The following is a 22,403-nucleotide window of genomic DNA, read 5'->3' on the forward strand; positions in this document are numbered from 1 at the left end:
CTTATACTTCTTACCGAGCCAGCGGGGTTGAGAGTGACCATGGCTGTCCTGCCCTCTGACCCTGTGATCATCAGCCCGACTACAGACGCCGTGCCGGCATCAGGCTGTGTTCCCGTACGGACAGACACGACGTAGACGTAGTCCGCACCGGGAACCTCTGACGGGATCGTGGAGACTTTGGGAACAACAGCGTTGTAGACGTTCGATTTCGAAGCTTGTCCAATGGCAAAGCCGTCTGCCACTGCGTTGCTTCTAGAAGTCTGATTCTGATGATAAGAAATGAGATCTTCAGAGAGCATTATAGACAATCAACGACGGAAAAATACGACTTGTATTTTTGCGGCAAAGGAAAATAATGGAGGAGGAGGAGGGATGGCAGATACTAAACAAGGTCACATACCAGGGTGTCAAAAACTGACCTTGACCTTCGTCTTTCAAAGACGTACCAACACACCAAATGTCATTATAATCCATCCAGAGATTCCTGACTACAAGCTCTGAAAAACAGACAGACACGCACACAGACACGCCAAAAACTATACCTCCATTTTCATGTCGGTAATAAAGTATTGCAAACATTCGTATCGCGTGAAGCTTTAAGTATAACAATTAAGTTAATTAACATACTTTGATGTTTGAACGTAGTATCAGTAGTTGGGCCATCAGAAACATCATCCACATCGCTATGATGGTTGCAAATACGGTAGAGTTTGAGGACAACTTCTCAAAGTTGCTGCCCAGGTTGGTGAAGTCCACAAAATTTGGAATCGGCAGAAAAGACGACCCCAGTATTACCCTGGAGCTTTTCCCATCGCTGTTTACGGCCATGTCACATGAGCACTGTGTGGTCGCCTCGTCAGTTTGGGTACCGACCTGCAGCATAGAATCAATTGAAAGTTGTTATTCGTAGATTCTTGAGAAACTCAACGATGATTGATTGAAACATAGTATCAATATTCCACTGTTAGATGTAAATACTTAACGTACATACCGAAGTTAGCTGTGAGTCTGGAAGATTCGACTCTGAATTTGAATATGCTGACCAAACAAACAAACAAACAAACAAGTAATATTGCTTTGCCTCAGAGACGATGATACGTGTACACATAGAACGCAGTAACTTCCAACTTAGAGCCTGTGTTTAGTTTATTCTACCTGATAAACCAGCTAATTAATATAAATTAGTAACCTTGCAGCGGTGGTCGTTCCACGCCTGGTTCTCCATCTCCCACATCAGACAGGAGACTGCAGCAGTCTGCAGAGTGAATCCGGATGGGTTGCTATGACGACCAGGAGGGGGCGTGGTCTGGGAGCCTCTAGCTGCTGACGTCAGCAGTCGTCGGAAGCCACTGTCAGGTGCATCTCTACCTGATATCACATACACATAAGGAAAATATCAATATCTGCTTTTGTCATTCTTTCAAACTTGAAAGGCAAAGATTAAGCGGGCGACCTCACATTGAGAAAGAAGGTTGATGCTTTTTCATTTAGCTTTTTCTTATAAATGCCGAAATATGAATTTGATTGCTGAAATCTAAAAACATACTGACAGTGGAAAAACTTTGTCTACCTTTCTTCTTCACGCCAACTATGACCCAGCCATGTTCCTTCTGTACCTCCAGAGTGAATATAATTGTGAAGTTGGAGTAAACTAGGCCATATGGCATCGGAAAGCCGTCGATATCAATGAACTCAGGAGGTTTGACAGTCGTCGTGTAGTCGTATTCTTCCTCGGTTGGGAAGTCGTGAAACCGAACGTACACCTGCAGCTGTGTGTCGACGTCATCGACTGAGAATTTGAACAATGGCACCTGGCCCTGGTGGTCCGTGTATAACGCATGGTACGTCATGTTGGTATCATGTCTGGGTACCATTGGAAAAGAGCTACTGGCATTATGGACTTCCTTGCTGTAAGACGTCAGCTGGGGATCGTGGTCGTGGTCTTCAGTGTCAGTCGTGACACCAAAGACCACACCAGATTGTAAGTTAACGGTGATGTTTGATGCTGGAGTATCGAGAGGCTGTTCTGTATCTGTTGTGATTGACACCATGACTACTGAAGAGGATACTTCAGTTTCCTCTTCACTCCATACAAAAGGGTCATCGTCGAATGCCACAACCTGTCAGAACCACAAGGTGCATACTTTGTAAATTTGATACAATCTCAGTATTTGACATTCACTTCATCGTCGAAAAGGATGCATCAAACATTTGCAGCTATAGTTATCATAGAAACATCTTTTAATGCCATTGAAACGGTTTAATGCGTGAATATGCCACTTTTAGTTTGTATAATAATACTGCAGAAAGAAACGGTAACAACTGAGTTTGTGCCTAATTCAATGGAACAAAGGAAGGCTTTATTAATTTTTTAGTATCTGTTTATATTTTTCAATGTCTGTTTATATTTTTTAATGAAAATGAAACAATAAAAAGATCAACTGTGAGAATTTGAGGCGAGCAAAACCCCTTATGTTGTGACCAAATTTAGAGCAAGAAACGCCACAGAAAGAATGTCTTACCTTGATACTGGAATTCTCAGGAAGGTTGTCGTCCTTTGTGAACACAATGGAGCCGATGTCCTGGTCGATAGGAACGATGCCGACATCTGGGACGGACTTCACCACAGCCGTGAGCACGCCGTCAGACCGGATGTGCGTAGCCACTCCTTCCGGTGCGGTCTTCTGCAACAGCTTGCCTGCTGCTGCCTCCAACAGGTCCAGAAATCTCATGGTTTCATTCTTCATCTGCATTGCAAACCAAAGTGTTGCATTATCATGAATATTGTACCTTGTGTCCAGATCTTGAAAATTTCATGTCTTTGTGGGCTTATCTTTATATATATAGATTGTATGTACAATCTTTATTCACACAACAAAAGTACAGCGACTTCCGTAAGGTCTTCTTCAACTTTACATGCAAACAAACAACTTGATACAAAAGAGTTGACCCACGTACAAATATATGGATAATTCAGCATGTTAAGTCTAACTTATATGTATTTCTGTGTGATGAATAAGCCATTTGATAAAATATGTATTATGAAAAAAACATGCATTTTCAATTACAAAATCCTGACACTAAGCTAAGCCTTTTCCGCTTTTGGTTGAATGAAAGATAAACACCTACCCGGGACTTAAGACGTTCTTGTTCTTCTTTCCTTTTCTCCAGTTGTTCTATCGGCGACATATCGAGGGAATCAACGTCTATCAGATCCTTCACGTCATCAGTGACGCCGAAGGAAAGGTCAAAAGTCGTCTCCATAGCAACAGTCTCCCTGCTACTGCTCTGAGCTCGAAGTATTGACGACGATCCGTCAGTCACCTCTGCATGTTTGTATATGACACGCAGTCAGTTACTTGACAAGATGAATGAGAAGATTAATTGACAAAACATTATCTTTGACTAAAGCATTACAGCGAGAACATGGTTTATCAAAAAGGAAAACATCTGAAGGACGGCCAACCTTTTAGAAGCTCTTGATGATCCTCCAGTGACCCTCTGAAGTTGTTCACCTTGTCGCCAAGAGTTCCAATAAGGCCAGGTATTTCCTCCTGCAGTTTAGGAAATTTGACACAGGTTGGAAAATGATAAAAACAATAAAAGTATTGCGACAACTGATCAAAACTATAACAGGTTTGGCACGATGTTTTTAAAGTATCTATTACCTCCATTAGAAAGGTCGTCTGGGTTGAGGATTCCTGGGTGGTTGTGAAGATACGAGGCAGGGGCGTGGGGTCAGCTGTACTTGGTGGCAACGGTGGGATTGTGGACATGGTCGTCACTTGCTCGGTGAAATATTCAGTTGTTTCCGAACCTAATTCTGTCCCAATGAACAAGGAAGGTCATGACTAGAAAGTAGTCCTAATAATCTTGATTTTATATCATCTATCCATATTCAAGAGAGACAAATACAGGTATATCTCCTACATTAATTTTCATTTTTTGCACATGCTATCAAATAATGTGATCTCATTTTTACCTCCCCAGACGAAAAGCGTTGTCGTTTTCATGGTTGTTGATTTTGTAGATACCAAAGATGAAGTTGACGTGTCCATATCCGTTGGAAACCAACTGGTTGATGGAACAGGAGATGTAGTAGACGCTGTTGTGAAAGATGTAGTTTGCTCTGTAGTGCTCGGTGTTGTTACTGTTGATGTTGTAAGCTCTTTGGGATAAGCGACAAAGAAAATTAGATTGGAAATTGAGTAAACATTCGAACTTGCCAACACTCATGATCAGTAGTTACATTTAAAAAAAAAGAACAAACAGCTTCATCAGAGAAATTTCACAAGGTTGGAAGGCATTTTCTTAAGAATCCGGACAAACACGTACGTTGACAATTGTTCCCATCGCCTGTAAACCCGTCCAGACACACACAGTAGTAGGTCCCAGCCGTGTTCACGCAGAAGGCGTTGACGTCACATGATGCCTCTCTACTGGTACATTCATCGATGTCTGTGAGGAATTAGTTTGTGATGTTATTCAACTAAACAACTCAATGGAAGTTACTTCTAGTAGCCGCATGAAATCCAACTCTTTAGAGACTGATTTGTGCATCTTGACCAATATTCATTATCAAGTCTGCCCCAACTTGGGATCTAGTCTTGTTCTAGACAAAGAACACACCTTGGCAGCCGCCTGACCCCATGACGAATCCAGTGGAACACACACAGTCGAAGTAGCCGTAACCGTTGATGCAATCGGCGTTGATGCCACAGATGGTTGGATTTTCCAAGCACTCGTCAACATCTGAAACAAAACAATTCCCTCTGTTAAAAATCTTGTTTTACAAATGCCTGATACTCAATCGATGATACTTGCTCAGAGTAGCCACTAAGACTTATGCTAGTAAAAGGTACTCAATAGAAATGTACATGTTTTGAAACATACCATCACAGTTATGGCCGTCAGCATTCAAGCTGAAACCGTCCCTACAGAGGCAGTGGTAGCTCCCACCAGTGTTGATACAGGTATGTGCACAGCCGCCATTTGATGTCGCACATCCGTCCACAACTATTTATGAGGTAAAATCGCAATACGACGTCATACTTTTATCTATAATTTGCAATACACAAAGACAGCTATTCTTTACAATTGACAGTGAGATATGTATGCATTGTCTATGATATGATAATGCATAATCCTCATAACAAGTAGCTAATGCTACGTCACCATTCTCAATGTTTATGTCACACAGAAAATAACAAAAGTGTTATCCATAAACAGATATCATTTTTGTAACAAATTCATCGCCACAAAACCGCTACTTCACACAAACATAGCTGATCACTCTCAGCGAAGTATACACTGCTGATGTTCAATGTTGCTGATGTTAAATGACGTTGCACATCTTTACTTATGTATTTCAAACTAAATCAACGTTAGATTTCTTTCATACCTTGACATATCAGATGCGTCTCCGTCCATTCTCCGTTAGGAAGGCACGTTCTTGTGATGACGTCACCGGATATTACGTGATATCCTGGTGCACATGGGTAGGTGCAGTTTTCCCCCAGCACATAGGGGCAGTTGCATACGGGTGCCGTAGTGTTAGGTTGGATTGGTGGGTCAGAGCAACCTTGGGGGAACTCATCTGGTGGAGACAGGAAATTGCACAGTAAATATGGACTAATATCATGAATATATGATAACTGGTATTTTTGTTTGCTTCCAAGAGATAGGCAACGTACTTCAATTTTAGAAAGTTAGCTTCAGGTTAAGCCCTATTGCATGAGGGTCAGATGAAAAATTAATTTCTCAATTCTTGAGCTAATGCGAGAGATTACGTGACGTCACAAGCCCAAACCAAAAGTATTCAGTACCTTGTGTGCAATTCAATCGGAAGTCGCCAGGCTGCACTTGGGTACGGTATCGGACATATCCGATAGGCTTTGGCTCAGGATCAGTCCAGTTCAGAAACGGCTCCACGTCTCCATATCTACCAACGCCAATGTTTCCACTGAGAGACCAGCAAATCCAGAATTTGCGAAGATCCTCAGAAGATATGATACCTAAAAAGGTTTAAAACAGCATTAGATTTTGTTCTAATATCTCCCTCGGAACAGCAAACATTTGGAGGATTACTATTCCATGCAGCAGGCAACGACTCTTTGTCAAATCTAGATATTAATGGAACTTTCTGAGGACATCACAGGCTCCGCCGGGAAGAGGGCTGATTTCAAGTTAAAATCAAAATCAACCGCGGGACCCGCCCAAGCCAAAAGATAGCCCGTCCGCCACCGGGGGTACCAAGGGAAATAAAGATAATGATTAACAACAACAATGGCAAAAAAGACCGTTAACCTCCCGGCCAGACTTTAGTTTGGGAAGCCGCCGCCCCTGCGCCCCCCCCCCCCCCCCCCCTAGAAATGTGCTAGAGGCTATGTGGCTATACACGCATAGCCTGAATCAAGTAGACACATTTGAGTATGACTCTTACCGTCAGTGACCTGATGATCGAGGTAATTTTCCCGGTTGTCAACCTTCGCGATACTTGACTGTCTACCCACAAATACGACGTACTCCATTCTTGAACGGTGATGCGAGAGTCTGACCCATACTGCTCGACCCGTTTTGACCTCAAATATAAAGGGTGATGGGATAGGGTTGTCGTTATACACGTGGTAACTTAGGCCTCCGTCCGTGTGATCCTGTTTGGAGCATGTAGCTAGACATGAACAGAAAAAAAAGGTTAAAATGTGCTCGATAGGGCAGTTTCATGTGTCGTCATTGCTGTGAAAGTCGCCATGTTGGTGTCCTAATTTGCATTTTAGCGAATCATGGCTCGACCGTTTTCGGACATTCAAAGATCTTTTAGCCCTTACAAATAACCACTAGCATATGTCTACAGCTCAAATAAGAGAATATCAGGAGACTAATAAAAAGCCTGCTAAAGGAACACAACGTATACATACGTTTGAACGAGCCTTTAGAATGCAAATACGCACACCAGAATGGCGACCTATTAAAACTAAGTCCAGTAGTGATACGGAGACCAAAGAAGAGGCTAGCAAGCAAATGACCTACCAGTACAGTTGTGTCCGTCTCCGTCCAGCAAGAATCCTTCAGTACAGGAACAGTTGTAACCTCCCGCAGTGTTGTTGCAGTTGTGGCTACAGCCGCCGTTCTGAATGGTGCACTCGTCAATATCTACAGACAAAAGAAATGAATTAGACAATGTACCAAGAGTTATATAATCTTTACCTTTTTTCTCATACCTCTTAGCGTTTTGTAACTACAGATGCTGTTTAAAAAGTTTTTTTTTAAAGTATAACATTCGCCAGACAGTTTTCTTGGAAGTACATTTTCTCGAGGCACATATATACCTTCTTCTCATGATAATGAGCCCATTGTTGTCTAATATTAATTTTTCTTCAAGTAAATATTAAGATTACCTTGATATATAATTTCAGATCCTCCTGAGCCTACAGACATGTTGGGGGGGGGGGGGGGTGCTGATTTAAAACTGTTAATTGAATTTTTACTAGTTGCAGATAACTCATACCTTGGCAGATAAGATCCGTATCTGTCCACGATCCATTTGCAGTGCATGTTCTGGTGATGACATCACCGGAAATGACGTAATATCCCGGGAAACATGGGTAGGAGCAGTTCTCCCCCAGCAGATAGGGACAGTCGCACACGGGGCCGGTAGTGTTGGCTTGGGTCGGCGGGTCAAAACACACTCCCGGATATCCATCTGAATAGAAAATCAGAGTGGCAACAATGGCATTTTCTACAAATTATTTTAAAATTGAAATAGACATGATAGGTGGTTGCTACATGAACAAAGTCTTTAAAAATGATACAGTGGGATTCATTGATAGATATATCAAGAAAAGTCAACAACACTCACCAAGTGCACAGTTGAACCTGAAGTCCCCGGGAGCATGCATGCTCTTGTAACCAGCTTGTATAATTCTGTCAGTGAATGGTTCAGGATCTGTCCAGCTCATAAAGGGTTCGATATCTCCATCCCTTCCCACACCAATACTTCCACCTCTTGACCCGCAAATCCAGAACCTCCGAAATTCGTCCGCTGATGTGATATCTGCAAATTAGAAAACGATAGTTGGCAACAAATTGCGCACTCGATCATGCAAAGGTAGTTGGGAATATTGTTGCTAGTTCAACTTGTCATCGCAGCGTTCTGTTTTGTTTATCTTCCGGTGTACTGCTGGGTTCCAAGAAGGTACCCCCGGTGCTCGCACGATTAGCTCACGATGTCTATTTGTTACAGGGTCCCGCGTTGATTTTAAGGCCGGGTTAAAATGATTCTGGGTCCCGACCGGGCCTAATAATAGCCCGGCAGCCGCAGGGTGTCCCACGTAGGTGTCATGCCCGAAAGTGCCAAAACTAGTCCGTGAACTACCCGGCAGGGGCCGTTTTCCAGAGACCGAAGCTTAAACCTTCCGTTTCTCACCTGGCGTACTTTGACTTGCGAAGACAGTGATGTCATTAGCCACGACTTTCGCAATGTTGGACTCGGATGATGACCGGATAAAGATGCGATACCCGCCATCGGTCAGCGTGTCCAGACGGATAACGCAGTACCCAGTGGTGTTGAGCTTGACCTCGAAGATGAAGGGTGAGGTGATGACCATAGGAATGTCAAATGACACGGTATATAGATCTACACCATCACGGTGCCTCTTGATCGGACAGGGATCTGGGTTGGAAGAACAAAAACATTTCTGACATATGTTCCTTTAGAGGTATATTAGATCATGTGTTGAACCCATCACACGAAGGAAGCAGATGTGTGTCGCTCGAAGAAGCTAAGAAGAAAAGACTTGCTTAGAGAAAAAATTGATTATTTTGGAAAACATGGTAGAACTGACGTTACCCTTGATCTCGTGACAAGGAAAAACTTTCGTACATCATTAAACATTAGTCCATACATCAGCCATTGGTATGTTTTGCACCCCCCTCCCCAAATATGCCAACCTATCAAATGTGAGTGCTAAGCCATGGTTGATGTTAATGAACAATGAAAAAGGCACGAGTCAACAAAAGTTTTAAAACCAAAGGGGCCAAACGGAAATATATGCAGACATATTGGCTGTGAAAGCAATGGAAATCTATTTTAGGTGACAGCAAAAATTTCACTGTAGGAAACAACGCACTAAACTACACACCTGTCCAGCTAGAAATATGAATATAAAAAAAGGCCTACCAGTACAGTTATGTTCGTCTCCGTCTAGAACAAACCCTTCACTACAGGAACAGTTGTAACCTCCTACAGTGTTGGTACAGGTCTGGTTACAACCGCCGTTCTGACTGGTGCACTCGTCAATGTCTACAGATAAGACAAAGCGTGAACTGAGATCATTTATTTTTCAATACCTCATTGTTTTCCTCAATGACAGACATTTCAAATGATATACAGTATATGTAAAATCAAAGTGATGAAGTTCACGTCAATATGGCTGAAATAACATTCTAGGCATTGATATACACAATCCTTCTCTCAACCGGGACGGGGGGACGGGGGTCGGTACCGACTTCCGACGAACTTTGACCCAGTGCTGACGTCACACGTGCGAAATTTTGTGTCTACAGCTGTGTCAGATAGCTGATGAAGGGATTCGATCGAAAATTCCGGAGAGTGAATTTTTTTGAGCTGGAGAACAGTTTATTTCTCATCATAATATAAATAAATGTTTTATTTGGCGTTGGGTAGACGAGCATAAATATATATTGACCATAGTTGTCTTTAGATATGAAAGTTTAGTTTAAGTAAATCATCTTATATCGTATCAAGTGCTTCAGGCTTTCATACGTAAAATCATCTTTATCTAGATGTTATTATTTGTACCTTCGCAGAAAAGAGCCGTCTCCGTCCACAGCCCATCTGGACCACACATTCTGGTTATGACATCACCGGAAATGACGTGATATCCTGGAGAACATGGGTAGGTGCAGTTCTCCCCCAGTAGATAAGGACAGTCGCACACGGGCCCGGTAGTGTTGGCTTGGGTGGGAGGGTCAAAACACACTCCCGGAAATCCATCTGAGGAAAAACATACAAGTGAATTTGGATGAGCGAGAGCACATTATCATAGGGACAGATAGTTTCCTTCAACATTGAAGAATCTTTCTCTTTGTAGAGTAAAAGGACTAAGCAGTAATCCTCAATTGAGGTGAAGCATAATGTTCTTTCAAGTAGCTTTCTGGTAGGGCAGTGTGGCTTCGCTACGGCTCGCGTTTTTGGCCAAGCATGCTGGGTCACCCCTACACTTCTCGACAAGTGTGTTGGGTTCTTTTACGTGCAGATATTTGACAGCGTTTGAAGCTACCTCATACACGGGGCCGCCGACTTTACGTCACCCTCCAAAATGATGAATGCAATCCCTTACAACATGTCCGAGCTGGAGTCGACCCTAGGATCGGCCAGTATAAGTCAATAACTAAACGCTTGGAAGACTTGTCAAGGAATGCTAGCCCTCACCTAGTGCACAGTTGAACAGAAAGTCTCCGGCATCATCTGTAGTCCGATAGCCGACTTTACTGATGTTAGTGAGTGGTTGAGGGTCTGTTCCGATCATGAAGGGTTCAACCTCTCCACCCCTGCCTACACCAACACTTCCGCCTTTCGACCAGCAGATCCAGAACCTCCGAAACTCGTCAGCTGATGTCATATCTGTGCATTAAATTACAAAACAAGAGTAAGTAACAAACATGACACTAAAAAATGTAGGTGTTATGAAGCCAAGTTTGCAGACACAGAAGCTGAACAAATCTACCACAGTCATGAATAATGCTGAGGGCGAGTACAAGCTTAGTCACGTTTGGGACCGCGTTCGTCTCGCTGCAGCGCCAACTAGCGCCACGTATAGAACTGTTCAAAACCATAGAAGAATGTCGGAATACGGATATTTCATAACCATGCACGTTACCTAAGGCGCTGTGTGTTGCAAGGGTGTAACTGAAAAGTCTCGCGCTACTAGACTGGCCAGACGCGATCTTCACACGATAGCCATCGCCATCATCCGTGTCAAGTCTGATGATGACGTTTCCGGTGGTGTTGACCTTGACCTCGAAGATGAAGGGCGACGAGGTGATCTCAGGAAGGTCCCACGCCAGGTTAGAGTCATTGCCCACGTGCTTTGGTGTGGAACAGGATGCTAGGTAAGGATGAAAAAGCACGTCTGATTTCACATGTTTTTGTAACGATAAACTCTTGGTGTTCGCACGAGTAGCTCACGGCGTCTATTTGTTACCGGGTCCAGGGTTGATTTTAAGTCCGAGTTAAAGTCACCCCGGGGCCCGGCCGTGCCCCAAAATAGCCCGGTAGCCGCAGGGTGTCCCAAGGGGACACGTAGGGGGTCCCAAAAACTGAAAAAAAAACATCCCTTGAACTAAACGGCGGTGTCACTTTTTTCAATTGAATGATGACCGAAGCATAAGACTGGATTGTGTGGTATTTTCTTAACATGCTCGAGGTATATATGGCTCCCCTCAAACATGGGACATCCAAGAGAACGTCTCTAACATGACAGAAGCTATTTTTTTCATTATGTTATTAGAAATATTTTGGAATCCTTCGTACAGGTTCGTACAACGTCGAAATCACTATTTGGTCGTGTCAGTCTATTCTATTTTTGCATGGTGGGCAGTATCAATAACAGGTGAATGATGTTTGACAGCATCATCCTGGTGTTTCTTTTGTCCCCACTATGCACTCGAAAAGCAATATCAAGAGTCATTATTTTTAAAATGAGACACACCCAACCCGCAAATTGATAGCGGCAAACATGCCTTATTTATACATATAAAGCACGCTGCAGATAAAGTTGTTTACAATTATGATTTCTGAAAAAAAAAGAGATACTGGGCCACATATAGTTGTTGACCTATGGTATATACCTGTTTAGAGAACACGTGATTATGTTTTATGACTTTAAAAAAATGGTGAATGTATCGTTACCTCTGACCTGTTAACGAGAAGAAAATGTCGTACCTCATAAGTCAATACATCAGTCACGGGTATATATGTTTTGAACACAACCAAAATATCGTAACATATCAAGTTATCTGTAGTATATATATATATATATATGGGACTATGGGTTATATGTGCATATTACACACCATAGCAGTAATTTAAATACGATTATTTCCTGTAGTACTAGTGTTTTGAATTTAAGCTCAATTTTGCTGCGTTTAAAACAAGAGAAAACAAGAGAAGTACGTTTATGGCATGATCAATTGCTACACTACTTTACTTTGGTCGAGCTCCCACTCGAACCAAACTTGAAAGCCTCCTCCACTCCACCCTATCTTCCATCAGGGACTGGATTCCCTTCACTTCAGTAAGGTTGGCATCGGCTCTTAGTGTATCGATGAAGGTGCCTTTTGGTCTTCCACGCCTTTTTTTCCCTTTTGTAGGCTCCCATAACTCTAGTCTGGAGGCTATGATATCAGGTGTATTTGCAGCCAGTGCCACAGGCAGGTACCCAATGTGCAGGGTAATGAGGCTGTTTAACGTGTTCGAGGCACCTCCTCGAGCACGGGACCCCCGTTTTACGTCCCTCCCGGAAGACGATTTCGTGGAAAGCTTCGTGAGGCTACAGCAATCCGGACGTCCTTGGTTGGTCTCCCATCCAAGCACTGTCCGGACCGCGCGTTGCTTAACTTCCGAGATCGAGGGATCGGGTGTATCCAACGCGCCACGCGGCCGTAGCTATCAGGGTGTCTAATGCAATGAGCAGCTAATTTCAATCTTATCATATCAATATATTCAATCTTCTTGCTCTTATTTTCTCAGAGACTGGTGTTAGGTCTTGATATAGCTGTTCATTGGTGAGTTTTTGCTCCCAGGAGATGTTAAGATGTCAATTGCTACAATCTATATCTTATTTTCTTTCGATGTAAAATTCCATGTTGTTTACTACGAAAATAAGCAGAGACCTTGCTCAAACAAAAGGGCCGGGGGCGCTAGCCTGTCCTCTCTCCTTCTATAGAAAACCTCCTCGCTCAAACCAAGGTCTCCAATCGATGACCAAAGCAGTCGACTAGTCTTAATATCATAAAAGGGTTATTGTATGATAATGATAGAACCCACCTTTTACACTTGATACACAGATAAGAATGATACAGCAGGTGAACATGATGACAACACCGTGCCGTGAGGCTATCCTTTTAACCGGTCTATCCTTCAGAGTCTACGGGAAGAGACTCAAGTGGTCCCGTGTGAATGTTGTCTCTGATCCGGTCAAAGTCTTTTTCCGACGTTAAATCGTACGGCAAAGTGCAAAGACAAAACCTTCCTCGGATAAACACCTTTTATGGACCTATGACTCCGGCTATCCAAAGATCTATATCAAAGGATCGGTTTTGGGCAACTCCTTAGCAACCATCCTGACAACAAGAAAACATGGCCTGAACCATGAAATGTTTAATGAACTATTCATTTCGAAAAAAAGGCTAAATAGATGTTTATTATCGTGAATGGTTAATGAACATTTTTTCTTACCTAGAAAACAACAGTTTTTTTTACGATATTTTTTCAGTCTTTTTTTTCTTAGTATTTCTGTCATGCTGCCAAAATATCATAATTACACCTTTCGTCTCTGGGCGTTGGCTACATTTTGGGATGAATTACTATGAAGTTGTCATAACATGGCTGGAACCTGTAGTTGCTGAAGAATATGGTCGGCTCTAACGTTTTCATTACAATGAGTGGCCTATGAAATATTCGAGCAACAACGCAAAGGGGCCATACATGTAGGCTGCTTTATATTATAGCGTCATTTTTCGTAGAACCTTTTTACATGTTTTCAACTATGAAATGCGTGGTTTTGACTGTTTTGAGTCATCTTTACGTCTTTAAAATCCTTATAATCTATCAAATTCCTTGTTTTGGCACCAACTCTCGTGCGCTCTCGCCCGACTGTGCTCTCGCGGGATGACATTTCAAAATGGCGCTCGTTTCAAAATGGCGCTCGTAAATAAAATGAGTCTATTGATCTAAAACGTTCCAGCAACACCAAATAATAAGTTTCTATGTATATATGAATAAACCATCACTTTGTACGCAAGTTGTAATTTTTCATAGCTTGATGTCATGACTTACATGTACCCGTGCAGTTATGTCCGTCGAAGTCCAGTACAAACCCCTCAGTACAGGAACAGTTGTAACCTCCTACAGTGTTGGTACAGGTCTGACTGCACCCGCCATTCAGAATGGTGCACTCGTTAATGTCTGAAGAAAAAACAACAACATCAGTTTGTTTAAAGACTGGAAGGAGGGGATGTCGTTTACGATTTGCCTGATTATTTTGAGATGTCTCATTTTACAGCTACAGATGTTCAATGTAAAATACAATTTTTAGAAAGTGATAACTGGTGTCTATGCGGATAACAGAAGTAATCTCTTAGAAGATATTCTGTACCTTGGCAGAAAAGATCCGTTTCCGTCCAAATCCCGTTTGCCGTGCATGTTCTGGTTATAACATCACCCGAAATGACGTGATGTCCCGGGGAACATGGGTAGGTGCAGTTCTCTCCCAGCAGATAGGGGCAGTCACAAACGGGACCGGTAGTGTTGGCTTGGGTCGGTGGGTCAAAACACACCCCTGGGAATCCGTCTGAAGAAAAACATACAAGTGAGTTCGGATGCGCGTTATGATATGTTCATGGATACAGAGGTTTGTTTTCATCAATTTGAAGCGTTGTCTATAACCTGTTGCTTCATATACCCAACCATTCGCAAGAACTTAACGTTTCCTACTAATGTTAGTCGGAGAAATGAAGTACAATCAAACCTCACCTTGTGTGCAGTTAAACAGCAAGTCTCCAGGAACGTCTCCAATCCTGTAGCCGACTCGACCGATACCAGCGACAGGCTGAGGGTCAGTCCAGCTTATGAATGGCTCCCCCTCCCCACTCCTGCCCACACCAACACTTCCTCCTCTTGACCAGCAAATCCAGAACCTCCGAAACTCTTCATCTGAGGTTAAATCTGCGCATTACAAAGTAAGAGATCTGACACACTATGAAACAAAAAGATATTGGGAAGCCAGGGTCAAAGACAGAGAGGCTGTCAGAAAAGCTACTCCAGTCATGAACAGTGGAGAGAAGGGATACACACTTAGTCACGTTTGTCTCGCTGCAGTGCCACATAGCGGCGGGAAAAAGTACGGCTCTTAGAAAGAAAGCATAACGCCCCCCTCTCACTTGATCCGCGGCACGCTGGCGTACGTCGCTGCGGCCGGTCGAATTGACAAAGGACTCAACAGATCTCATCGACAAAAAACGAATCTTTTTGTGTGTTTTGTTGTATTTTTGGTCATACTTGTACGTTTTGAATGCTATTCCCATTGTCAAGTCAAGGGCAATACAAATCCAGTTTAGGACGCAGCGACGCCGCCAGCGTGCCGCGGGTCCAGTGAGAGGGGGGGGGGGGGGGCTTAAGGGCTTCCAAAACGGTGAAAAGTATGAACGGCATTCACTCTGCGAAAGAACTCCAATAACAAGGAACTGGGATATCTTTCATTAAAACAAAAGTGAAATCCAAAATTGTATCGCATCATTCCAAACAGAACATGAAATCGTATATCAGGATCGCCGTATTACCTGGTGTCCAGGCTGTTGCCTTGGTGTTAATAGCACCATGGCTAACTCTTCCAAGCCTGGACTGTCCAGACTTGATCATAAAACGATATCCGTTGTTATCCGGCCTATCTACGCGGATCTCGCAGAGACCACTGGTGTTGACCTTGACCTCAAAGATGAATGGTGATGAGGTGACCTCAGGGAGGTCACGGGTCAACAAGCCTGAAGCTTCCTGGTGCTTTGGAGTCGAACAGGATGCTGGGTATAGAAAGCAAGTAAAAATGAATTGAAATTTATGTCATAATCACTTTATCGAAACAAAGATAACAGCTTTTATGGTCATTGAGTCCTTTGGTCGATTCCTTGAAACCCTCACACCGACTTATATTCCACCCTTTGAATACGAACGACATCTCTATATTATACACCCTATTTTAGAAAAGCACCCTGCGTTTTAGCCTTAGAAAACGCAATGGTTTTCATAGAGTCATAGAACATTTTCAGTTAGGCTCCTTTTTTTAATTATTTTTTGCTTTGATAATGTAAGAAAAATAAATGACTCAACGGTGACTCGTAATACGGCTGCTGCCAAACCGTGATGTATTTGAAGTTTTTCGACAATTTTTTGTTTGCAGTTTCGAAAAAAGCAACGACAGTTTTTATAGTGTAGAGGCTATTGACCTCTTTGGAGATTATGACACTCTTCCATCCACCATGGAGCTGTTTTGAGCACACCAAAAAACTGTCACGTTGCAACTGTACGTGACGAACCAGATATCAGCCATGGAGTACAATGAAATCGTAATTGCCGGACACGGATACCCCCCCCCCCTCCCCCCCTGCCGAAAGTAGACGACGGCGCCGGCCAGAACGGCAGTAAAGGAGGCTGATCATGACTGTTTCGAGCTATCTCACGTCGTCAAAATCCTCCCTTTGGCACCAACTCACGCTCGCTCTCGCCCGACTGTGCTCTCGCGGGAGGACATTTCAGAATGGCGCTCGTTTCAAAATGGCGCTCGTAAATAAAATGAATCTATTGATCTAAAACGTTCCAGAAACACCAAGTACTAAGTTTTATATATCAACTTGTTAATAAACCATCACTTTGTACGCAAGTGGTAATTTTTTATAAATTGATGTCATGACTTACATGTGCCGGTACAGTTATGTCCGTCTAAGTCGAGTACGAACCCTTCAGTACAGGAACAGTTGTAACTCCCTATTGTGTTTGTGCAGGTCTGGCTGCAGCCGCCATTCAGAGTGGTGCACTCGTTAATGTCTGAAGAAAAGAACATCAGTTTGTTTAAAGACGGGATGTCGTTTACGATTTCCTTGGTTATTTTGAGACGTCTCATTTTACAGCTCCAAATGTTCAATGTAAAATATGATTTTTTCTAAAGCGATAACAGGTGTTTTTCTTTATGTGGAGAACACAAAAGATCTACTCTGAACGTATCTTTTACCTTCGCAGAAAAGATCCGTTTCCGTCCAAATCCCGTTTGCCATGCATTTTCTGGTTATGACATCACCGGAAATGACGTGATATCCCGGGGAACATGGGTAGGTGCAGTTCTCCCCCAGCAGATAAGGACAGTCGCACACGGGCCCGGTAGTGTTGGCTTGGGTCGGAGGGTCAAAACACACTCCTTGAAATCCATCTGAGGAAAAACATACAAGTGAGTTCGGATGCGCGTTATGATATGTTAAATGTCTACAGAGATTATTTTTCACTAATTTGAAGCGTTGTCTATTACCTGTTGCTTCATATACCGAACCATTCGCAAAAACTTAACGTTTCCTACTAATAATGTTAGTCGGAGAAATGAAGACTCTAGTACAATCAAGCCTCACCTTGTGTGCAGTTAAACAGCAAGTCTCCAGGAACGTTTCCAATCCTGTAGCCGACTCGATTGATGCCAGCGACAGGCTGAGGGTCAGTCCAGCTCATGAAGGGCTCCGTCTCTCCACCCCTGCCCACAGCAACACTCCCTCCACTTGACCAGCAAATCCAGAACCTCCGAAACTCTTGATCTGAGGTTAAATCTGCGCAGTACAAAATGAGAGTTCGTAACAGATCTGACACACATAAAAACAAAACAATATTGGGAAGCCAAGGTCAAAGACAGACAGGCTGTGTGGGATAAAAAATCTACTCTAGTGATAAAACGTGAAGGGGGAATACAAGCTTAGTCACGTTTGTGACCGCATTCGTCTCTCTGTAGCGCTACCTAGCGGCGGGAAATAGTACTGCTCTCACGAACAAAGCATAAGGGCTTCCCAAACGGTGGAAAGTAAGAACAGCATTCACTCTGCAAAATAATTTCAACAACAAGGAACTGGGATATCTTTCATTGAAAAAAGCGGTGCTCAAAATGTAATCATATAATTTCAAACATTATAAGAAATGGTAAATTAGCATTGTCGTATTACCTGGTGTATAGCCTGTTGCCATGGTTTCAACACCAAGGGCGATTCTTGAAATACTGGACTGGCCAGACCTGATCATTACACGATAACCATTGTTATCCGGCCTGTCAAGGCGGATCGTGCAGATCCCACTGGTGTTGACCTTGACCTCAAAGATAAATGGTGATGAGGTGACCTCAGGGAGGTCATAGGTCAACGAGACAGAAGCTTCCTGGTGCTTTGGAGTCGAGCAGGATGCTGGGTAGAGATAACATGTAAAAAAAAAACTTTGAAATTTATCTCAAATTTGCTTTTTCAAAACAAAGATAACAGCTTTTTTTGGTCATTGAGTCATTTTGCTGATTTAAACCCTCACACCGGGCCCCGAGTCTCCACCCTGTGGAACCATGGAACTCGATTCATATGGCGAAGCACTGGGGTCGTTAACCGATTTCTCCACAAGGGCTGATTTATATAGTTATTAATTTCAGTCTGTTTGACATGACAAGGGCACTCAATTAGCCATAAACGAATCATACACTATAGGAGCAACTACCTATGGTTTAATGGACATAGTTTTATAGTCAAATATTTTACAAAGTAAGCGAAGAGTAAAGACTGATTTTTGGTTCTGTTTGTGAGAGGTATGAAGGCCACAAGGGTTAACGCCCTGGCACAAGGTCATCTAGATCATATGCTGATGATACCGGTCAGTGGAAGCAGCGGGAGGTCCTAGTGGAGAGCTTTTGGAGCGTTTGCCGCCTCCTTTCATGTTCCATCAGTCACAAGGATGTGTCCTTCGACACATAGAAACGCATGCACGAGAATGTTTTGATGATGTTTTCAGAGCAGGACACATTGTAGTTTTGTGTGTAAAGTTTTCTATTTTTCATTACGTCAATCTTAATGAAGCTTTTTTGTGAATAGCTTCATTTGCTTGGCAAGTTTTATGAAAGTAAAGTCATTTTTCAACATAAAGTTGTTGTTTTTCGTCCCGTCGAGTTGACGTAACGGTCGGGGTATTTGGACAGGTCCTGGGTTCGTATCCCCTGACATGCCCCCTTGACGTTGTGCCCTTGGGAAGTCCACTTTACACGACTTTCCTCACTTTACTTAGGTGGAAATGATCATGAGCACCTAGCTTTGGTTGGGAACGTCCCACGGATAGGACATTAAATGGAGGTACCGTGTTTGAGGAGAGCCATACCTCGAGCACGTTAAAGAACCCGACACACTCATCGAAAAGGATATGGGTCTTTTCCGGAGTGAGTAGGTGAAATAAATCTGCCAAAATATGCAGCTTGTGCCCCCTGTTTAGCCGTTATTAATGTCACAGTTACATGATTAGTTGCTTTGCAGAGGGCGGCTCGTAGGGAGCGCCTACAACATAAATATCCAACTCAAGAAAATATCATACATGTTAGTGGATCGGGTCATTGCATAGCTACATGCAGCTATCAAAAATATGTGAGAAAGAAACGTAGACTCTTTATGAATCATGCTTATTCTTTTGTGATTATTTTCGAACCATTGAACAGGCCATTTTATGGTTTACGACGCTGAAACTCATACTATTTCTCCGTTATGGCTTGAGGCAAACTATGAATAAATGATAAGCTATGACTGATCGTCGCTTGACCACACCCTAACGACATCTCTATTTAAAGTCTACTTAAAGGAGAAAGGCGCCCTGCCTTTTGGCTATAGAAGGCGCATTTTTTTCTTTACCTTTTCAGTTATCCTACGCTTTTTTTTGCTTTGATAAGAAAACGAAATGATACAATGGTGGCGCGTAAGACGGTTGCTTCCAAACCGTGATGTATTTGAAGTTTCATCTTCTTTAGGATGTAGAGGCCAGTGACCCCTTTTCAGGGAGATTATGGCACCCCTTATAATGTCATTTATCCATTATGGAGCTGTTTTGAACACACCCACAAATTGTCACGTTGGCCTGTACGTGACGAACTAGATATCAGCAATGGGGTACTATGATATCATTTGAAGTTTCAAGTATTTTGTTTTGTCAGCTTAAAAAAAAGAGACAGCAACATTTTTTTATATCATGGAAGCTAATGACCTCTTTGGAGAGTATGACACTCCTCATCATGTCATCCATCCATCATGGAGCTGTTTTGAACACACCCAATTGTCACGTTGCAACAGTACGTGACGAACTATATATCAGCAATGGGGTACTATGAAGGCTTCGGTGTATGTTACATTACTTGTTGTATGGATTGTTTTAACATCATTCTTGTTTTGCTGGAGTCTGGTAGTTGGGGAATATCTTACTGCAATTTACAAAGTATACAAGTCTACGGCGAACGACGCTAGAAGAAAGAAAACAAAGACGCCTTTCCATTTCTGATGTAGGGTGATATGCAAATGTACAAGTACATAATTATTAAGAAGTAAAAATACATGGCATGATGCGTTAAATGGAAATTTTAAACCATACATCTGTATCGATCAGCAAGATCCTTACTTTAATCTAGAAAAGGTCGGAACAACTTCAGTTTTTGCTATATAGAACTGCAGCTCCAGAATAATCATTTCTTAGAGTTGTTATATACATGTATACACAATTCTTCATCATAAAAACTGTAGAAATCGTAACATTTTATAGTTTGAAACAGCACCTAAAAATTCGGATGACTAAAGTAAAGGTTAAAGAGTTTTGTTTTTAGTAGTTGCTTGATTTAACTAAATGTAGATGCTCGTTCCTGCGTGCGATGATGGCATGTTACGCCGAATAGTGGTTACTTTGTGTTAATAATACACATTATATTGATGAAGATGATTCTTTTTATGCCAAATGATATTAGATCATTACGTTAGAGCTTACCTTTCACACGCAATGCACAGGTAAGAATGATACAACAGGTGAGGTTGAAGACAAAACCACGACGCGAAGTCATTCTGACGGGCGGGTCCTTCAATAGCCGGCGGTGACAGACGCACGGGGTCCCGTAAGAAATATGCTCCTGGTCCGGTAAACTTGTGTTTTACTGAATATCTACCTTTTTAGATGCGAAGTTGTGAGTTGAATCAACAGAGAACAATTCTCTCGAAGGTTTTGGATAAAGATCAGCCAAGACAACGATATTCGCGCATCTTCACATGGCATTCAAAAATAACGGTCTAAACGAATTCTGTGCCGTTATGATATGAATGAGTCGGACGAGACCAATGACAACAGAAGGGGCCCGAGAAAAAAGGTATTTTTATAAAACGTATTTCTGTAAACGCTTTACCACTATTTACCAGTCATTATTCTTATACCTAAAAATATAGTTCTTTTTTGTGCTTAATGGGAACGAATTTGGTCGATGTTGCATTTTTATCATTCCAGAATTGTTGAAACTTTATGGTATAGATTAAATGCATGATATTTCGTGACTCAATGTCCTTGGTTGGAGAATGATGATCATAATGATTCTTTACGATGGAGCCATGAGAGGCAATATAGAAGGCGTCTCGTCAGGTGGAAATAAGAGATCGAAGGACATATCGGCACGTACAAAATAACCAAAAAAATGTAGAAAACGTCTTCTCCATTTAAAGAAAGAAATAAGACAAAACTGCGATTCGATCAATGTCATACAAACTATACTATGTGTTCTTCCATCTATGAGACAAGGAAAGGAAGATACAGACTTTCCCGATATGATAGCTAAGAATCAACATGGTTTGACTGCTATTACAGAATTTGCTGATTGATCATCAAATATTAATACGCACTGCTTTGATGGTGTTAGTCATACTATTTGGATGAACTTTATTTGACCCTCATAAGTACGCGCGTACACGTTAACTGTATACTGCAGAAAAAGGTAAACAAAATTGTTATAAGAGGGCATGGTATAAAACACGTTGAATTGTAAATGGAGTCAGTCATCACATACCTGTATATCGTTGGAAAAAAAACACCACAACAACAATAGAATTACATCTTCTATTCATTTGTATACGTTTTATGCAGAAATTTGGTGCACGAATAAGACGTGGTATTTTCATACTATAACAAGATTGAGGTAGGGTGGGTTGGAATGTACGTTTTCCGTCTGGAACAAGCAGATACAGGGCGGAGAAATAAATTAGGCTAAACTTTAAAGTACAGGAGTGACGGCCTCCGGCGGGAGTTCGTTCAATCAATCATTCGCAGGCATCAGTGTCTGATGCATGGCGGCTACAGACGTGCATAGGGCTCGCCAGGCTGGTCTGCTCTCGGCATAGACCCTCCAGTCAGTTCTGGTGATCTCCAGCCCCTGGAGTTCGTTGGCCTTCTTGAATTCGCATGAACTTTGCCCTCAGTAACACATCAGGTTTGCACTGAACTGTACAAGCTGCATATCTGGACAGATATATATGATCCACTCACACCGGGAAGGACCCCTATGCAGCGCCACGTGCCTGCGAAGCTGGTGTGTTACGCC

At 42.5% G+C, this 22,403-nt stretch overlaps 1 protein-coding gene across 1 annotated transcript; it reads right to left on the bottom strand.

Annotated features, from left to right (window-relative positions):
- Positions 1-5,915: 5,915 nt before the first annotated feature.
- On the bottom strand, positions 5,916-18,013 carry LOC136425934 (fibrillin-2-like). The gene is made up of 17 exons (XM_066414857.1): positions 17,992-18,013; positions 17,413-17,604; positions 17,025-17,219; positions 16,712-16,840; positions 15,583-15,819; positions 14,777-14,968; positions 14,081-14,209; positions 10,902-11,129; positions 10,454-10,645; positions 9,821-10,015; positions 9,179-9,301; positions 8,426-8,671; positions 7,859-8,053; positions 7,508-7,702; positions 7,030-7,152; positions 6,558-6,670; positions 5,916-6,014 (listed from the first exon to the last, which is right to left on the bottom strand). The coding sequence occupies exons 1-17, from the start codon at positions 18,011-18,013 to the stop codon at positions 5,916-5,918; spliced, it is 2,805 nt and encodes a 934-aa protein (XP_066270954.1).
- Between the last annotated feature and the right edge of the window lie 4,390 nt (positions 18,014-22,403).

The sequence above is a fragment of the Branchiostoma lanceolatum genome, chromosome 19 (genome assembly GCF_035083965.1).
Source record: "Branchiostoma lanceolatum isolate klBraLanc5 chromosome 19, klBraLanc5.hap2, whole genome shotgun sequence".
Lineage (NCBI taxonomy): Eukaryota > Metazoa > Chordata > Leptocardii > Amphioxiformes > Branchiostomatidae > Branchiostoma > Branchiostoma lanceolatum.

Coding starts and splice junctions, on each gene's coding strand:
- LOC136425934 (XM_066414857.1), bottom strand. CDS start 18,013: ATGGCAACAGGCTATACACCAG. Junction 10,016..10,453: donor TCTGTTCAACTGTGCACTAG/GTGAGGGCTAGC, acceptor GTTTTTCCTCAG/ATGGATTTCCGGGAGTGTGT. Junction 7,703..7,858: donor CAGGTTCAACTGTGCACTTG/GTGAGTGTTGTT, acceptor TTTTCTATTCAG/ATGGATATCCGGGAGTGTGT.